Consider the following 19,754-nt stretch of genomic DNA (forward strand, 5'->3'; position numbering starts at 1 on the left):
AAATGCTTAAAGAACGCACTCGGTGCACCAAAGTCTATGAACACTCGATAAATGGCTCTTATAGATGAAGGCGATTTTTAGTCTAGCTAGGCCGTGTGACGTAGTGTTTTTTTTTCCCTCTGACGTTATATGGAATTAATTCTTCAAATGAAATGAAAAAAGAATTCGGTATAGTAATGTTTATTAAGCCTCGTTATGTGACTCGCGTTTAAAAAAGGAATGATATCTTGATTTAGATCTAATCTAGATTTTTTAAACTAGATCTAGATTTTTATTACAGTATATCTAGATCTGGATTTATATTCTAATTAAAATTATTTTAGAGTCTAGATCTAGAATTTCTAGATCTAGTTTAGACTAAAATAGACTAGATTAAGATGTAGAATTTCAATTTCTAAACTTAAAGTGTAAAAAAAAAGTGTAGATTTTCATTTCCAAACGTTTTGATCAATATTGTAATGTTTTAATATACTAAAACTAATCTACTATTTTTTTATTAAATTTAAATTTAAATTTACGGCAAATGAATCTTTGAAACATTATTACTTTTGACCATCGGATGGCTGCCTGGTCGTGCGGTTTGCGCGCTGGACTGTCGTTCAGATTTATGGATGGCCCAGGGTTCAAACCCTGCCCGCTCCCATCCCCCGTCGTCCTGCGGGAGGTTTGGACTAGGAAGTAATTATCTTCAACTCTGAAGGAACATCCGAAACGTGTAAAACATTTTACATCAAAATTAAATCACCTCTTGAATATTATTTGCGAATATGCAGATCCGACAGGGATCCGACTTCGACGGGGGCCGCCTCTGAGTTTGTGTAACACAAACTCTCTTTGTAATCTTGTTTATATTTGTTTTACAAAAAATTATCATATGTCAAGACACGACTCTTTAACCCTTTAGTGCCTGAACTATGAAGGTCATGTCCTAGTAAGCTGAACCTAGGCAAACAGAATTATTTTGTAATGAAATAAACATAAAATTTCCCTTTTTTTTGTGTTCACTATGTCACATATCCCGTATGGGGGACGAACGTAGGCTAAAAGGCTAAAATGTGGTCGACATAACAGAGGTGCCCTATGGGAAAGCTTTAAAGACCAGCTTAGGTGCCAAACTGCCTTAGCTGACATGGAAGAGAGCACCTGGTTGCATGCGGCCTCAGAACGTAAAGGCCGCGGGATACACATTTGAGACCAAAAAGAATCCGCTGCCGAGGACAGACGCAGACGTCGAAAAGAAAATCTTAATCGACCAACGGCGGACAATGGTTATGCTTGCCCTGGCAAAATATGTAGGTCACAGCTGGGGCTGCGTATCCACGGGAAATACTGCCTTCTTCGTTAATCTTCGGACTCGAAGACAAGCCTTGTTGTTATTATTATTATGCCACTGAATGGGGTCGACACGTCCATTATAATGTTGAATATGGTTTAAAGGTTACCCTAAGTATTGATAATGTAGTCAAGTTCCCCTTTCAGATCTTGCGATTATTGGGGCAGATGATGTTAAGGTCATCTGTTTCTATGGCCAACGGTTAACAAGCAATGTGTTATGTGGCCAGCACCACCAACTGCCTTTACTTTCCCCAACTAAAGTCAGGTACCCATTAGAGTTGGGTGGACTCAGGAGCGCCTAAAAATCCCGAAATTTAAAATCCCAGTCTTCACCGAGATTCGAACCCAGGACCCCAGGTTTAGAAGCCAAGCGCTTAACCACTTAGCCACCGCGCCCCCTAATTTATAATGTAAATCATATAATTATAATAATAATAATAGTAGACGCCATCAATAACAAGGAAACACAGTGTTTTCAAGTGCATTTGTTAATATGTATTGGACTTTTAAATTTCAAGATGATTACTGTCTTGACAACGTAAAACCGAGAGAATTTTCTCGATGCCATTTAGTGTGATACAGGCGCAGAGGCTGAGTGATAAAGCGCTTTGCTTTCGAAACGAAGGGTCCCAGGTTCGAATCCTGGGGAAGACTGTGATCCTTATGGCAACTCTGAGTCCACCCAGCTCTAATGGGTACCTGACATTAGTTGGGAAAAAAGTAAAGTTGGTTGGTAGTTGTGCTAACCACATGACACCCTCGTAGACCACGGGCCCCAGAAACAGATGACTTCTACTTGGCCTCTACGTTATATTCCTTATAGACCACGTGGGCTGGAAGAGGACCTTTACTTTATTTGCACTATGCGTCATGGCACCAGCCACTTGAAATTCATAACGTCTTATTATAATGGATGTTGTACAAACGTATAAAATACAAACAAAACAAAATAATAATAAGGCTATTGTTGTTACTTAAATTAATTTTAAATGTTAAATACTTTAATTCTTCTGACAACAAAAGTTCGTTGAAAATTTATTTTTAAAAATTGTCAAAAATATAAGTCTAATATGGTCATGTATCTAGTATCAAAAGTATCAAAGATTTTCATCTATATCTATTGCAGAAAAAAAAAATATAAATAGCAGGCTTTCTGGTATATCCGGTGACAAAATAACAAAGGTGTTGATAAACTATGTTTTTTTTTTAAAGAGTTACATTATAATCTGTGTGCATTGTAAGTACTACAGAATGAAGTTTTCTAGGTGCTTACTTGTGTAGCTCTGTTAATGTTTTTGTAGTCTATAGGCAAGATTGAAGCAGTGGCGTAGCTAAGATGGGGGAGGGGGTGGGGAGAATTTAAAATCTCTCAGGGCACCCACTTGAAGGGGGCACCAAATGATTGTTTTTTTTTTACATTAAACATTATTCGAAATGCAGAGACCCCCAGATCAAGTCCCCTGGGCCCCCCAGATGATTGAACATTGCTAGCTACGCCCATACATTGAAGGTCCCTTTACCGTCCTTGTCCTTCTTTAGTTTATGGTGAAAATTCCCGATATTTAAAATCCTTAGGGACAAAAACTAGAAGATGTAAATAGCATGCCATCTCAAGATTCAAACCCAAGTCACGCACATAGGCATATATTGTGCATACGTACTGGGCTTATCATCAATTAACACAAAATACACACACACACCGTGTCATGATGTTCCCTGAACACATTTTTGTTCCTTTTTTAACATGATGTTCAATATAAAAAAAAAACACAAACACACACACACAGAAAGGGAAGAAACTTAATACAAAACATTTGAGAGAGCATTTGTCTTCCCTTGTCTCAAGAGGATATTTATTTTTTTAGTATTTCAAAGGAGATAACTTGTCGGAGAGTCTCAATGGGGATCTCGCGCTTTTAAAACGTTTGCGCCCCCTGTTGTTTGAATCGGTCCATCAGAACACAAGGTTTAAAGAAGCTACAGAAAACAATAGAAAAACTCCTGAAAATATTCGCTTTGTACTACTGGATTAGAATTACACAACTGAGCTAAAAGCGATGAGAAAGATAAAACCAAATACCGTGTTTACCTCTTTTAAAAATCATGGAAAAAAAAGTGGTTATAACAAAGCAATTCGTGATCCGTTTACCAAACAGATGCAAAATGACCAAACAAAATACAAGACACAGACATTAAATAGTACTGTAAAAGTGTAAACCATTAGTGCAATATAGGGGGACACTTTGTGATCGCTGTATATATAAATAACAAACATCGTTTCTTTCTACAAAAAACAAGTTAGTTAAATATTCTTAATTTGGTGTGGAAACTTACAAATAATGCAACGATTTTTTTGAAACTAAAGCTTAAAATTGTAAACATGTGCTTTTTATCTACTTGGTTAAGTCTAGAGACTCACCGTAGTAGGCAGACTTTGAACGCGACATTTTAGTGACGACATAGGTATTGGGTTAGAGACTATTGATGTAGACTTTTAGGGCATTTACTTTCAGACTTTTAAAGATTTTAGTGACGACATAGGTATTGGGTTAGAGACTATTGATGTAGACTTTTAGGGCATTTACTTTTAGACTTTTAAAGATTTTAGTGACGACATAGGTATTGGTTTAGAGACTATTGATGTAGACTTTTAGGGCATTTACTTTTAGACTTTTAAAGATTTTAGTGACGACATAGGTATTGGGTTAGAGACTATTGATGTAGACTTTTAGGGCATTTACTTTTAGACTTTTAAAGGGATAACATATTTAGTTACTGACTCGACTGTGGCCCATTCTGGATCATATATATTTTATCACGAGTTATTGCGCATCGATCCTTTGTGACGATGTATGTTCAATGTTCGTTCTTGCCTCTTTAATACACCATACAGTATACCCAAGTATCTAAGGATTATTATCAGAGTACTGTAGAAATACATTAGTTACAACTCGCAACATTCATCGTTACAGTGGTCAGTGGAATGGCTTGAATACAATTATATTCAATGTTATTTTCATGAACTAGAGAAAGAAATACTTAAAAACAGACTTGACCAGTTACAGTAGGTGCTCTTGTATCACCTGTATCAATACTCCTATAATACCCTCTTCAAATTATAGTTGTTAAAACACTTTTATTTCAAGAACAATTCAATTTGTTGGTTAGTCTTTCCGTCTGTCTGCTTAGCTCTCTACCTGTCACTTCATGGGTTTTTCTAATTACCTGTCTACGTCTCTGTCCAGCTGTCTGTTATCTGTCTGTCTATGTGTCTGTCCATCTGTCGGTTTACTGTCTGTCTATGTTTCTGTCCATCTGTCTGTTTACTGTCTGTCTATGTTTGCTTGTAACATGTTTTACATGTTTCGGATGCTCATTCAGAGTTGAAGTTTATTTCCTAGTCAAAACCTCCCGCAGGACGTTGGGGGATGGGAGCGGGCAGGGTTTGAACCCGGGACTATCGATAAATCCAAACGACAGCCCAGCGCGCAAACTGCACGACTAGGCAGCTATCTATCTATATACATGTCTGACGAGCTTTATACCTATTACCCTAACACTGTCTATCTGTCTACCCACTTGGCTATCTGTCAGACAATCAACAAATTTGCGAGTCTTATTTTTCCTCTCTTTCCCTTTTATCTATCCATTTATTTGTCTCCCAAGCTACCAAAAATAAAACAAAAAAAACCTGTATTTATGCGTTTAGAACTCTTATGATAATGTTCTGCGACCATACAGAAATTTTTTAGAAAGTTTCAATTGGAAAAAATATTCTTTTGTTTAAGTCTGAAGAAAACGTTAAACCTGTATTCAGTGGGAGTAATCTTTTATTGTATTTGTTTTGTATTTTTTAAAAACATCCTGAGATTGACAGGACATGTCACATTTAAACAAAGTCTTTGTTTATCTCTGAAGTAGTTTTATTGTGTTGATGTTTTTTGTGGGTTTTTTTTACTGTTTCTGTTGATTTTTTTTCAAATACATTTTATTCATATATGGACTGATTTTATTTGTAACAGGCTCAAGTGATCAATGGTTGATATCTGCCTCCTGGGAGATTGTCCGACACAACACAGGCTACAAATGTCATTCGTGACATATACAATTGAAGAATGCTACAGAGCAAGAAATACACAACTGTATTATATATTCAAATTAAATCACAGTCATCTGGTCGTAGGGTCTTATGTTATTCATATTATGGACATTTTGCTTGGTTGTTAGGACGATGGATTAAAACACGGTACTGTTGAGAAGTACAGTTGAGAAGTAGCTTAGCGAGTACATTCAACATTTTAGAAAATAGTATTGCTCTAAATTAGGAAAGACAGCCAAAAAAAAAATATTAAATAAACTGTTTGTGAACCTGCAGACACTAGCTTACGTACGCCATGTCTTCCCTGACTATCCTGGAGCTAAGTATTAAAAATCTCAATGACACCGATGTGACTCGCGCCACAATGACCAGTGAGTCCCCGGTCGAATACCTGGACGTGTCCTGCCTTAAACACCACAACGATGTGAACATGGCCTTCACTGTGATCCGCACCACCCTGGCCGTGTTCGGGGTGGCGGCCAACATGGTCACTGCTGTGGTCCTGACCAACAGGCGGCTGTGGTCACCAACCTCCATGCTGCTCTTGTCGCTGGTGGTCTACGACGCCATCTTCCTGCTGGCCTCCATCCCACCCAGCGTGAAGGGCATGTTCATCACAAATGACCTTCGGGGGTATTCCACCCTCATGGGCGTCTCTTACCCAATCAGATACATGGCACAGATGGGCTCTATCTACACCACCGGTAGGTCTATTTTACATTTTCAAGATAACATATATTAGATTAATTGTACTTTATTGTACCTACGTAATAGTGAATATATTACTTTGAGAAGTACTAAGAAATAAAAATACAAATATTTTATGCTTTTTAAAGTACATACCTTATCAATATTTACGTATTTTGTATACCGCATTGTTGTAACTGGTCGTTGACCTGTAGCACCAAACTGATGGTAGACGACTAAACTGTTGTAGGCGTTTTAAATCTTAAATAATAAAACTTCAAATAAGTTGAGTAACTTCTTTTTGTGACACAAAAATAAATAACACTTTAATTTTAATATAAAGTAAAATCAAATAGAAATGAGATAAAAATGTCTGTAGTAGACTTTCCTATGAAATCCTATGCCGAATTGGGAGTCGAACACTTAGTGAGGTTGTGACAGAGCGGCGCATGAGGTTTGTGGGACATGTTCTACGTCAAAATGAATTACGCACACCAAGAGTTGCGATAACATGGAAGCCAAATCGAGGAAAGCGCAAACAGGGACGTCCTCGTATTACTTGGCGACACACCTTCATGGAGGACTTCAGAACAGTGGACACCAGGTGGGTGGAGGCTTTAGACATTGCCAGTGACAGATCTTTATGGAGACAGCTTGCCGCCCAATGCGCCGAACGGCGCGGGAGGACCTAAGTCTAAGTAAGTAGTAGACTTTAGCGATAATATTCTTGAACAAAATCTTACTTATTAATATAACACATCCTTTCAGTCTCACGTTCTGGAGTCGTCTCACCTAACTAAGACCAGGTGACGACAATGCCACCTATGTTGTATCATTCACAACCAATCGCTAACCACTTCCCACCGTCACCATAGAAACACTCATATATACTCCATAACACGAATGCACCGAGGCATCCAGTTATACAATCTTAATACTCTAAGAGAATAGTTAATATTGAAGTGCATTAATTGTGTTAAATACGGTAACCTATATGCAGGGCCATAATGTAACAATTATTTTCAATTATTATTATCTGTTTCAAGACCAGTCGTATCTTTTAATGTTTTCCTGAGCACCATGCGTTGGTAGAGGATGGGCTCCACGGTCTCGTCTTCATCGTAGCAGTGTCGACATCTGGGATCGTGATTCTCCTGGATCCTAGAGAAGTAGGTTCCTATCGGACAGTGTCAAGTGCGGAATCGTGCTAAGATTTCTTGCTCCTTTCTGTCTAGTTGCCACCATTCGTCTGTTTGGGCGTTTGAGAACTTTCCAGACTTCCAGTCCCGTGCTACAAAGGTCCCAGCTGTTGTACAATTTGGACTTGATCCATTCGCAATTCCTCGATTTTGCTCTCTCGTATGTTTGCGGCTCCTCTGGTGGGTCTAGAAGCGTTCCTGGCTTCGCCAAACTGTCGGCCCTCTCGCTTCCTCTGATTCCGCAGTGTGGTGGAATCCATTGCATCACCATACGTACCTGATGTTTCCTTCTTGTGATAGACTTTGATCTAGTGACAGGGTTTGATCTAGTGACAGACTGTGATCTAGTGACAGAGTTTGATCTAGTGACAGACTGTGATCTAGTGACAGAGTTTGATCTAGTGACAGAGTGTGATCTAGTGACAGAGTTTGATCTAGTGACAGACTGTGATCTAGTGACTGAGTTTGATCTAGTGACAGACTGTGATCTAGTGACAGAGTTTGATCTAGTGACAGACTGTGATCTAGTGACAGAGTTTGATCTAGCTACAGAGATATTGTTTTAGAAATTAAACTAGTGACAAGAGTTTGATTTCGTGACAGTGACTTATCTGACGGTATAGTTTGATTTTGTGAAAGATATTTGTCTAGTGACAGAGACTGATCTAGTAACAGAGATATAGTTACAGAGATTAAACTAGTGACAGAGTTTGATTTAGTTGCTGAGTTTAACCCTTAGCCAGTGTTACAATTTTTCCTAGTGACATAATTTTAATCTAGTGATAGAGCTCAATTCAGTAACATAAATCTAGTGACTGTTTAATCCTCTGGCGGAATTTGAGTCAGTGACAGATTTAAAAGCAATAAAAAAAAGTGTAGGACCTAAACATTTTTCAACCTTAAAAAATCAGTTGGTTTTTTTTTTTAACCCAGATTCCAATACTATTAATTTAAAAGATAAGAAAAAGTCCACCTAGAAGACCAACCGATGACAGATAGTTTTCTTCTCTGACATTGTTTCTAAGGTCATTGTGTTCCTTCGTCTGTAAAAGAGTACGAAACTCCTGTCCTAGGGGACACCGTTGGAAGATCGAGTGTTCCCGGTACAAGGCAAGAGAATAATAGAAAGTAATAGAAGCATGGCTCTCCTGGACCCATTTGTTCACGGCTGTCGGAATGACTAAGTGTTGTCGTGGAAATCAATGTAAGAACTCTGTGTCCGTCTCTCTGCTTATTGTAAGACAATCTCTCGGCAAGATTTAATGAATCCATTGCGCTTTATGGAGAGTAGTTGTTCTTTGTTTTATGGTAACTTTAAAGGGCGTTAATTGTTTACTTCGACTTATATTTTAATTACTTCGAAATAGGTCACGTCTTTTTCAACTCGCTCTGTCTGTCTGGTAAAAATTGTGTACATGTTATTTCTCCCGCAGCTAATCTCGGATCAAGTTGAAATTTCGCTCATTTCTTGTACCTGACAATTCAACTAACTGACCCAATTTTTTCTTTTTTTATACCACAGCAATGTTATATGTTGTTGGGCGAGGTGGCTGAGCAGCGAAACGCTTAGCTTCCAAGCTGGATTGCCGCGCCTGGACTATGCACAATTTTGGGACTGTTAGTATTACCCTTAGTTCACCAAACTTTTTACGGGTACATGATATTTGCATAATTAGGTTAATGTTGAGATTTATTTTTCAGCAGGCTCTTAACACATATTTCACTTTATCCAATCCAATATACTTTATAAGCCTTCCTCTAAATGTGTATCATGAGAATCTGGTGCTATTTGTTGTCAGTGTTGATTGATTAAAGTCATTAAACAGTTGAATCTTATTAGTGTGAGTGAGGAAATGATTTTACCTTTTGTAGGCTAATAGATTATATGGATATTCTTCCATGTTAAAAAAATAACAGAAGTATATCTCTCTCCATGCATCGAAAAAAATAAAATCCATTTACATCAGCGGTTCTCAACCTTTTAAGCTCGGCGACCACTTAGTACAATCCCCCACTCTGCCGCGAACCCTCCCCTCTCCCATTACACACACATACAGCAATAGAAGAATAAACAATAACAATCCACATTTTCGAGGGTCTTAGGCGACCCCTGGCAAATCGTCAATCGACTCCCAGGGGGGTCGCGACCCACAGGTTGAGAATTCCTGGTTTACATAATCATGTATGTTAATAAACCGTTCTTCGTTATCCTTCTTCTTCTTCTTCTAGCCAGATTTTTGCTGCTGAGCTGTCAGCTCTTTTGCAGACTGTGCCAAGGAAAAATAGTGTGCTGTTTTCTTCAGTTGTTTAGCACTGCCGTACAGTGGTGGTTATGTTGGGATGGAGTGGTAGTAGGGTCTGCCTAGGATGGATTAGGAAGGGGCATTCAAAGAGGATATGGTCAACGTTTTCTATAAGGGTGGTCGCCGTGTCTACAAAGGGGGAGTTGTGTGGAATTTAGTTTTTTAAGACTGTAATTTAACAGAGATGTGTGTACCGTTCTTTGTTGGAAAATTGTAGATTGTTCTTTGCGGGGGAGGAAGTTAATACTGTCCAGTTTGTTTGGCATGGTCATTCCTTGGTACATGGCTGTGCCTGTGTTTCCAGATGCCCATTGGTTTAACCACCTCCTCTAACTATGCTTAGTAAATTGTTTTCCTGGCTGATTCCGGCAACCCAAGGGAGGAAGAAGAACTTATACAAGTTTGTCGTCGCAAATGGAATAAGATGTCCCTTGTAGCAGAAAACATTGTTTTGTTATACATGTTTCGCATGTCCCTTCGGATTTAAAGATAATCCATATCCAGGTCCAATGCTTCCACAGGATACAGGGGATGATAGCGAGCAGGTTATGAACCTGGGACCATCAAGAAGACCAAATGACAACCTAGGGCGCAAACCACACGACCGACAGCAAATTTTATTTCTATAGAATCCATGAGTTTAGTCTATAACTTTTAATGATACTATTGGTTTTATTTTCCTTTCTTTTCAGTGACAGTCACAGTGGAGAGGTTCCTGATTGTACTAGTGCCACTCCAAGCTAGGGTCTTCTGCACTTTTGGTAATACCAGGAAGATTTTATTCGCTGTCCTGGTGTTCTGCATTGTGTTCAACATCCCCAGGTGTTTCTTTAATCAGCTCTGGGATGCGTCGGACCAGGTGAGAATCCATTCTGATTTTTCTGTTACATATTCCTTGTAGGAGTCACGGTGTTTTTAGCTTTCCGAATACGCTATCACTTGTCTGGACCAGTTGAAACTGGATTAGGGGAGAAAGAAACGGGGTATCTGGATAATCGCTTTTTCACCTTTTTTTTTTTAAAGTGAGGGACCTGAATTTGAGCTCGTAGACTACATCTTCTCGGGGTTCTCAATCCAACACGGCAACCACTATGCTAGTGTATAGCTTACGAACAGGGAAGAGCGTTTACATTTGTCTTGTCCTATTTCCTGAGCGTGTTCGATAACTCTCAGACGACGACCTATAAAGGGGACTAATTCAGCTTATACTGCCACTTTAGCCAAGTACAATTTCTTTCACTTTTCCAAATACCAAACAAAATAATTACCAATAGTTAATTAAATAAATGGTTAATTTATAAAATTGGTTCATCTGTTGTCAGGTAAATGAAATAATTGTGTGAAATTTTATTTTTGATCTGTGAATGTGTGTGGGAGAAATAACGTGCATACACTTTTTTACTAGACAGACAGACAGACAAAGTGAGTTGATATAAGCTGTGTAATAAATGTAACTTTGGCTTGACTAGAGTTGGAAAGAACAAACATGAAGTAATCACACTTTGTGTATAACAGCGTAAATTTAAGCTGCATCTAAGCTTCATTAATTGTTGTTGTTTTTTACGTAAATCTAATACAGATTACATTTTGATTCTAGATCTATAAGTAGATCTAGATCTATACTAGATTTAAATCAGAAGTCTAGGTCTAGGTGTAGTATTAGATCTAGATGTCCATATAATGATAACATCAATAAATAATCGCTAACGTGGGAAATCCCTGTGGCTTAATTGTTCAATGCATGCTTTCACGCATCTGACAGTTTCCAAATCACCGGTTCCACATTCTGTTTGAACCAAATATTTGTTTTTAATATCTATATCTTAACTTATATAATGGAGGTATTGTGTTTTAAAAAAAAAAGTATTTTAAAATGTTTTTGTTGTTTAATGATTTCCACTCTATTAACATATATCCGAGGGCTAATAGAACAATTTTTATTAAGAGATATTTTTTTTCCTTACAATAGTGAACTCTACATAATTATTTTGTCGTATTCATTTTTCTGTTTGTTACCTTAGGGTACAAAATAATTATGCTCTAGTTGGCTTCTCGTGTGTTCCAAGGAGCACTTAGAGGCTGGTCTAGCATTCCAAATGAAATTGAGTTTTCTTCTCTACAGAAACTGTACCGTCCATGAAAACTTCCATTTTGATTAGCATGCTATTTATAGCTGTGACGTCAGAAAATAGTATTGGATATCCTGACATGCCAGAATAAAATTTGCGTTTCTGTAAAATGAATGATTACAGAGTAACTGATACCTATTCTGAAGCTTCTATTTGTTATTGTGGGAATCGTGGTCGAGAGGCTAAGTGCGCTTGAACTTGGCTTGTCTTGGCTACCTAGAAGGGGGCTCGAGGTTCGACACCCGACTCGGGCAGAGTTGCGTTTACTGAGCGCCTAAAGGCAGCACGGAAAACCAACTCCTAGATACCCCCTCCCCCCCCCCACTGGTTCACAAATGAGATTGGACCAAAGCGCTCTGAACATGCAATAAGCATGAAAGTAGCGCTATATAAAAGCTATAATACTAATAATAATTGTATGTATGTTGTTCTATTGTTTTTTTTTAAAGAGATATACCGTTAAAAAGCCTAGGAGCTTTTATTTTTAATAAGACAGCTGGTTAAAAGACATTATGTTAAGGTGGTGTCGAATCTGGGGTGATCCTGTTCTGTTTTTAATGAGCACAGAATATCGTTGTTTGAGATTTTGACTTCAAACAATATTTTCTCGGAGATCCAAGATGTAAAGAATGCTCTGATTGTTTTAGTTAAATGTTTCAGCACTAGTGTCCATAAGTATAAGACAAAATCTGGTTAATAAATGTATATATTATAAGATTAATAAACCATCCTCTTGAACTTCGTAGTAAGTAGTGGGTGTCTGTAATGCTTTAAACTCGGAAGACGCTTTTTTTATTACCATTGCAGGAACTCTTGTCTAAAAATACCTTTTTTTGTCACTTAGCCTGTTGGAAGCATTAGCATTGTGGGGTGCGTGGTCGAGAGGCTACGTACGCTTGAACGTGGCTTGGCTACCTATGAAGGGGCTCGAGGTTCTTTACCCGACTCGATCAGAGTTGTGTTAACTGAGCCCCTAAAGGCAGCACGGAAAACCTTCTCCCAGATACCCCCTCCCCCCACAAATGAGATGGGACCATAACGCTCTAAGCATGATATAAGCTTGAAAGTAGCGCTATATAAAAGCTATAATTAAGCGAAGACTAGCAAAACTTATGGTTTTAAGTATATGAAAAAAAATAGAAAAACTATTTTATTAAGTTTCCGAACTATTGTAGATGACCTGAGGAGCTCTTCTTTACAGACGGTGTATAGCAGTCCATCACATCAGTAACAGACAGTGTATAGCAGTCCATCACATCAGTAACACGATCCTTCTATCCATTTTGTTCCTCGAGGCTAGTGGGTAAAGGAAGTCCCAATGTGCTGGAACCCCGGTCTATCCCGTCTTCTATTGTTTCTGGAAGCACTCCCCCCCCCCCCCCGGACCAAACAACCCCCACCCCTTTTTCACGTTATATCATTCCGACACGTAACTATTTTTTTTTGTGGTCTGTCTCCCGTTGAAACGTGTTGGAGAAAGAATGACAAGATGAAGATGACTACAGCCAGGTCAATAACCATTAGATGGCATTGCCAAAAGTAGCGCTGACTATGGCAGACGTTCAAAGACGTTGAGAGGAAACATAAACAGAGTTCTCGTGAAAAAAAAAAAGGAATGAACCCTAAGGCCATCAGTTATGCCTTCATGTTTTTGTTAGACTTGCCTTCTCCAAGTACCATACCATCTTAATACTTGACTCTCAAACAATCATCGTCACTTTTGGGTGTGTACTGTTAGAACGTAGGAAAAATCTCTAAATTTTTTCCCTACAAATTTGACTGGTTCGTATTAAACATATATAATCATATTTTTTGAAACAATTAATCATATATTTTGGGGTCTTAAAACACGCCCTGCAATCGTACAAAGTATATTTGTGTTTGCTTCCCTTTGTAATGCATTGAATGGAATTGCTAGATCATTTCCCGAGTGCATTCCCTTTTTTTTTTCCTATAAGCAATCTCTAAACGTATTCTGATAACTAAGTATAGCACCACGGTACTGCTGAGCGCGGAACATAGAGAGACTGTTGATAGAGAGATAATATTTCACTTTTGAAATGGACCTCATCCACCAATCGTAAACAAACAACATTTAGTCACGTGATCTTATTGATAAAACAACGAAAAAAAAAACGGTCACGTGACAGCCATCAAGAATTAAACATGAGATCGTAAATTCTATAGAAGAGATAGAGCACCACGTGGCTGAATGTTGTTTGTTTACGATTGGTGAATGAGGTCTATTTGTGTGATATATAACCCTCAGCTGTGTATAATTATGGTCTTTTGTCATCTTTGTTTGTGTGTTTAATTTGGTTTTAAATCTGTGCATAAGTTTTCCGTTTGTCGTTAAGTTGCTAGCCATAGATAAATAAAACTGGCGTCTCGAAAATGGAATTTGTCGACTTCACGAGGTGTAAGTATGATTGTGCTGGATGAGCTCAGCGTTGCACATGGAACCTCGCCAAAGTTCTGCACATGCATATCTTCAACACTACTGTACTAAAACGGCAGCGCCTTTGAACGGTCGCACCAAAATAATTCTGCGCCAAAATACGTATACTTTATCTGACTTTACGTAAGGTCAAACTGAATGAAAACATTTACTGAAATCTCTTTCGATATGTTGTTTGAAGAAAAAATGGATCCTCTCTTGTTATTTCTTCTAAAAAACTTGAACACTCTAGATCTGCTTTCTTAAAAAAAAAAATGGAACAGCTCTAGATCTGCTTTCTCAAAAAACAGGAACAATACTAGATCTGCTTTCTTAAAAAAAGATGAAACAATTCTAGATCTGCTTTCTTTAAAAAAACTGGAACAATTCTAGATCTGCTTTCTTAAAAACAAAACTGGAACAATTCTAGATCTTCTTCTTAAGAAACTGGTACATGCCTTGATTGGCTTTCTTAAAAAAAACTGAAGCAACTCTTGATCTCCTTTCTTTCAGAAACTGGAACATGTCTTGATCTATTTTCTTAAAAAAACAAAAACTGGAATTATTTTAGCTTTGCTTTGTGAAGAAACTGTTCAAGAGAAGACAACAGCCTTTGCTTACAGAACATTTGCTGAAGAGTACACCAGGTGGCGTTTTTATGCCTATGTTAATCAAAATTTTACAAATATTCCGTCGCCCTATGTCGCAAGCCAATAGATCATGTAGCTTGTGCTGCGGAAGGGTGGCATTGAGAGTAAGTAATGGGGCTGTCCTGAACATTGATTACCCAAGAGGCGTTCGCGGTATAGAAACTGGTGACTGGTGATAACTTATTCAAAATTAAGTGAAAGCTCAAGAAGAAGACTTTTAAAAAATATTTTAAGATGATAGAGATGGTACCAGACGCAACCTTGTAGTCTAGAGTCAGCATTTTCATCAGAATTTTTCAAGTTAAGGAGTAGTCTTGAGTTGCAAGTGCAACAGAAAAAATATAGTTCATATAAATACAAATTAAAAGTGTTAAGAAAATTAACTGGAAATCTAAACTAGACGTGGCTTTCGCTGTAGTGCTATCAATAGTTAACAGACTCCTATAGGTTCAAATACTTCAATGGACCTCACTCACCAATCGTAAACAAACAACATTTAGCAACGTGATAATATTGATATAACAATGGAAAAAAAACGTGTCACGTGACAGCCTTTATGGATGGCGTATATTGTGTAGAAGAGATAGAGCACCACGTGGCTAAATGTTGTTTGTTTACGATTGGTGAATGAGATCCATTGCACTCAATAATATATTAATACTATAAAATATTTCAAACATACGTATAAAATAAATAATAATACGGCTTGCCTTCGAGTCCGAAGATTAATGAGGAGTGCAGTATTTCCCGTGCTACGCAGCCCCAGCTGTGACCTACATATTTTGCCACATCCAGGGCAAGCACGTATATAATAGTTACAATATAAACTACCATATTTTCAAAAAATAATGCGACCTACAGGGGTGATAATAAGAACCTCATTTCAATGCACAATCAACGAGGATGTCATGTGGCCAACACAAAAACCCAAACGCATTTACTCTTCCCAACGATGCCAGCATCCATGAGCATGGGCGGATACAGGGACGTTATTAAAAAAGCTCAAAATCCAAAACGCTTCTCGAAATAGAGACATCAAGGTTTGAGAGCGACTCGTCCACTCCTCCCTGCTAGTTCCCTAGGAGGAATCTAAAACGTCTCTGTGACAACGAGGGTCTAGATTTCAATGGTGCACGGAGCGACCCACATATTGTCATTACCGGCCAGGACGCTGGTGAACTGGAAATCAAATTGAGCGTAGATAACTGTTGAGAAGAGTTTTTCTAACCCTGGGGGTACACGGATCATTTAGGACCACGCTAACAAATCGATAATGGCTGATAAAGCCTCTAAACAAAAAAAAAGAATACGTGCTTGTATGTGTGATCATGTGTGCATGTGTGTGTCAGCATGTGTGTATGTGTGTGTCAGCATGTGTGTATGTGTGCGTCAGCATGTGTGTATGTGTGTGTCAGCATGGGTGTATGTGTGTATGTGTGTGTCAGCATGTGTGCTTGTGTGTGTACATTGATATAGAGGAGAAAGTAGAGGGGTAGATGGCAACGAAAAAAAAAGAAGAAAATTCCAAGAGACTCTTAAGAGAATACAAGCTGAGAAATGCTTGCTCAGATCAGAATGTTATCTGCCCTTGTTTGTCTAGCGTTGCGTCCCTTCAACCAAGGACGTAACTTTTTTGGCAACATAAACACCATAAATAGCTCTGGACTAGGCTGTTTGTCCAGGGCTCTAAGATAAGACAAGCGAGGCTCATGTCAATTAACTTCCTGGATACATTGTCCCTTCACATTGAAATTGTGTGTTCTGCCTCTAATTACAACATTTTGTTCTTTCCTCAAGTTTCTCTTATTGTTATATTCCCCTGTCAATATTCCTCTGTATTCTCTCTCTCTGTCTCTATTCTTTCTCTCTTTATCTTTCTGTCTCTATAATCTCTCCCTTTGTCTCGCTCTCTCTATCTCTCTCTCCAATACCCCGCAATCTTTCTCTCTATCCCTCTCTATCTTCATCTCTCTCCATCTCTCTCCCTCTCTATCTTCATCTCTCTCTCTCTCTATCTCTCTCTATCTCTCTCGCTCTCTCTCTATCTCTCTCGCTCTCTCTCTCCAATACCCCGCAATCTCTCTCTCCATCTCTATCCCTCTCTATCTTCATCTCTCTCTCCATCTCTCTCCCTCTCTATCTTCATCTCTCTCTCTCTATCTCTCTCTCTCTCTATCTCTATCTCTCTCGCTCTCTCTCTCTTTGTCTTTTCATTTAGATCTTATGACATCCGATGCAGCTCACGTAGACGAGACTCTGCCCTTTTCGACAGTTGGACAGTCAGCACTGACATATGAATGATATGTTCTTTTTCCACCACGGACTTTGTCGGAACAGCGATTCATTAAAAAAACGCGTCACGTGATATCATCTACTCTCTGATTGGCCCTAGTTACAACGAATCAGCTTTTGAATAATCAAGAACAGTCAAGATCAGGACGTCTATTCTTGATATTTAATGAATGTAAAAAAAATAATTTTTATTCAATAATAAACTTCGTATTCGTAATTTGACCTTAGAAAAAATTCAGTTCATAAAATCGCCATTCAACGATGAATCATTACACAGAAACTTGTATGGTGTAGGGTGCTTCAGAAACTCTATTTGGCTATTAATTTCATAATCAATAACTTCCTTTCCTATATATTGCCATCTGGTTCACTTTTCATTTAAAACTTTATATTAGAACACTTATTAGAACTAAGATCTTTAATTTCTTTCATTCGGCAAAATTTTTCTGTCTTAAATTTGGTAAAGAGTTGTGGCAATAATATGAGGCTGATGAGACAAAAGAAGATACAATTTTTTTCCCAGTTTTCAACGAGATTCCAGTGTTAGATAACCGCTAATTAATGCCATTTATTTACAAATTACATCGTTTAGATCCCTTTCTGTAATATAAAACAAAATTCATTAATTAGTACAAAATGATGAACCAAACGGTTAAATTTTGGATTGATTTATGAGTTGTCATTAACTATGAATAATCATGCGAAATTTCTACTTTATCCGAGAACGGGAAGTGAGAGAGAAAACGTGTCGAACCGTAATAGGGGGATTAAATCCATATATACATCCACATCTCTCATCAAGTAGCATTTATTCACGTTATTTCGATGTCACCAAAATAATTAATTACCAACAATTAATGAGCTAATTGTCCTGTCAGGTTCAATGAATAATTGTTCAAAGTTTAAACTTGATCCGAGAATAGGAAATGGGAGAAAAAAACAAGTTCAAACTTTTTACCTGACAAACAGACAGACAGACAGAGTTTAAATAAGCTTTGTAAACAAATGATTAGCAATCTGGTTGGGATGACCACCTCTGGACTTGTATACCCGAGCGAGGACGAGGCCCGATTAGGTCAAGTTAGGGGAAAAATTTCACGTGACTGTCATGAGCCAGTAATGAAAATGAACTCTCGTCTGAATAATGCGTGTGGCAGAAGCGAGATAGTCTGACATTCTTTCCTCGTGCAATGACGTCTGGCTTATGTAATACGTCATTCGTGACACTGTTTGCTCGTCCATGCTAGCCAATTTTAATTCACACAAGCGTTTCCGCTCAGTAGCCACTTCGAGAGCTGCAAACTTGTATCTAGCATATAATGGAACTGGAATTAACCGAATGATAGCAAGCCACACAAAAAAAAGCTCATTACCTGGTCCCAGTACACTAAGGGTAACACTAGAGCCCGGTTAAATATGCCAGACTCTTAACTCCTCAGTTACAACAGACACAAAAAATAACAACACTTTTCTGGAATCCTTACTGAAAGTGATAGTCGGTCTCAATTTGCGTGCGATTTCAGGAGATTAAAATATAAATAAATGGAAAACTGACGCGGAAATCTGGGTTTACTGGTGTTCTACTGCAATGGTCTACCACAGACTATGTGATTTCAGGAAAGCTTATTTTAAGCTATAAATCAATCAATCTTTCATTAAGAATACAGAAAAATAAATATTTCGTACAGTTTACTTTCAGGTTTGTGCACTTACAGCTCAGTATTTATTATAATTTTGCTCCATCAAAACCTCACAGTTACAACAGTTTGAAAGTCTTTAGGACAATAAACAATATTACCTCCAATTCTCTTAAAATTATTCTATCTATGTATCTATCTATCTATGTATGTATGTATCTATCTATCTATACATATATATCTGTCTGTCTGTCTGTCTGTATGTCTGTCTGTCTGTCGGTCTGTCTATCTATCTATCTATCTGTCTGTCTGTCTATCTATCTATCTATCTATCTATCTATCTATCTATCTATCTATCTATCTATCTATCTATCTATCTATCTATCTATCTATCTATCTATCTATCTATCTATCTAGTTATCTATCTAGTTATTTATCTATCTAGTTATCTATATGTCTTTCGTATTTATCTATGTGTCTGTCAGTCTATTTTTTTTCTGTGTTTATCTATCTATATCAAGAATTCATCAAAAACATCAAAAGCTAAAATACTAATTGAATGAAGAAAGACTAAAATAGTCAATGGCAACAGGTGATCTCAGGGACAGTCACTGAGCAGACAGATATGGACTAGAGCTAGTATCTACTACTCTTCTAAACCACCCAAGCACCCCAAACAGCCAGTTTGTCTTCCTAACTGACGCCAGGGCAGTCCTGCAGGGTCTGAAAAACTCTGATTCTATGTGTCTGTCTTTCATTCTCTCTGTCTGTCTGTCTGTGTACCTATCTATAACAAGTATATAATTAATGAGCGTTACGAAACTTGCCAGTTTTTATTTGCTGCCATGGAAGTTTCATTGATCGAACTTCTCACCTGATCCCCAAACTCTTAAATTCACCTGTATCATTGTTTCAGTGTAATTACTCATCCTCATCTGTTTGAGATATATGTCATTGAACCAGTGGCGTAGTGGGGGGGGGGGGGG

The 19,754-nt window shown here is 38.0% G+C and overlaps 1 protein-coding gene across 1 annotated transcript in view; it reads left to right on the forward strand.

Moving 5' to 3' along the window:
- The window catches only part of LOC129927490 (FMRFamide receptor-like), a 60,044-nt gene that overhangs the window by 18,223 nt on the left and 22,067 nt on the right, over nucleotides 1-19,754 (forward strand). Inside the window, exons 2-3 of the mRNA XM_056037018.1 lie at nucleotides 5,358-6,138; nucleotides 10,316-10,482. Coding sequence (XP_055892993.1) covers nucleotides 5,730-6,138; nucleotides 10,316-10,482 — 576 coding nt within the window. The 5' untranslated portion in view covers nucleotides 5,358-5,729. The remainder of the gene's footprint in view (nucleotides 1-5,357; nucleotides 6,139-10,315; nucleotides 10,483-19,754) is intronic.

The sequence above is a fragment of the Biomphalaria glabrata genome, chromosome 7 (genome assembly GCF_947242115.1).
Source record: "Biomphalaria glabrata chromosome 7, xgBioGlab47.1, whole genome shotgun sequence".
NCBI classification, from domain to species: Eukaryota; Metazoa; Mollusca; class Gastropoda; family Planorbidae; genus Biomphalaria; species Biomphalaria glabrata.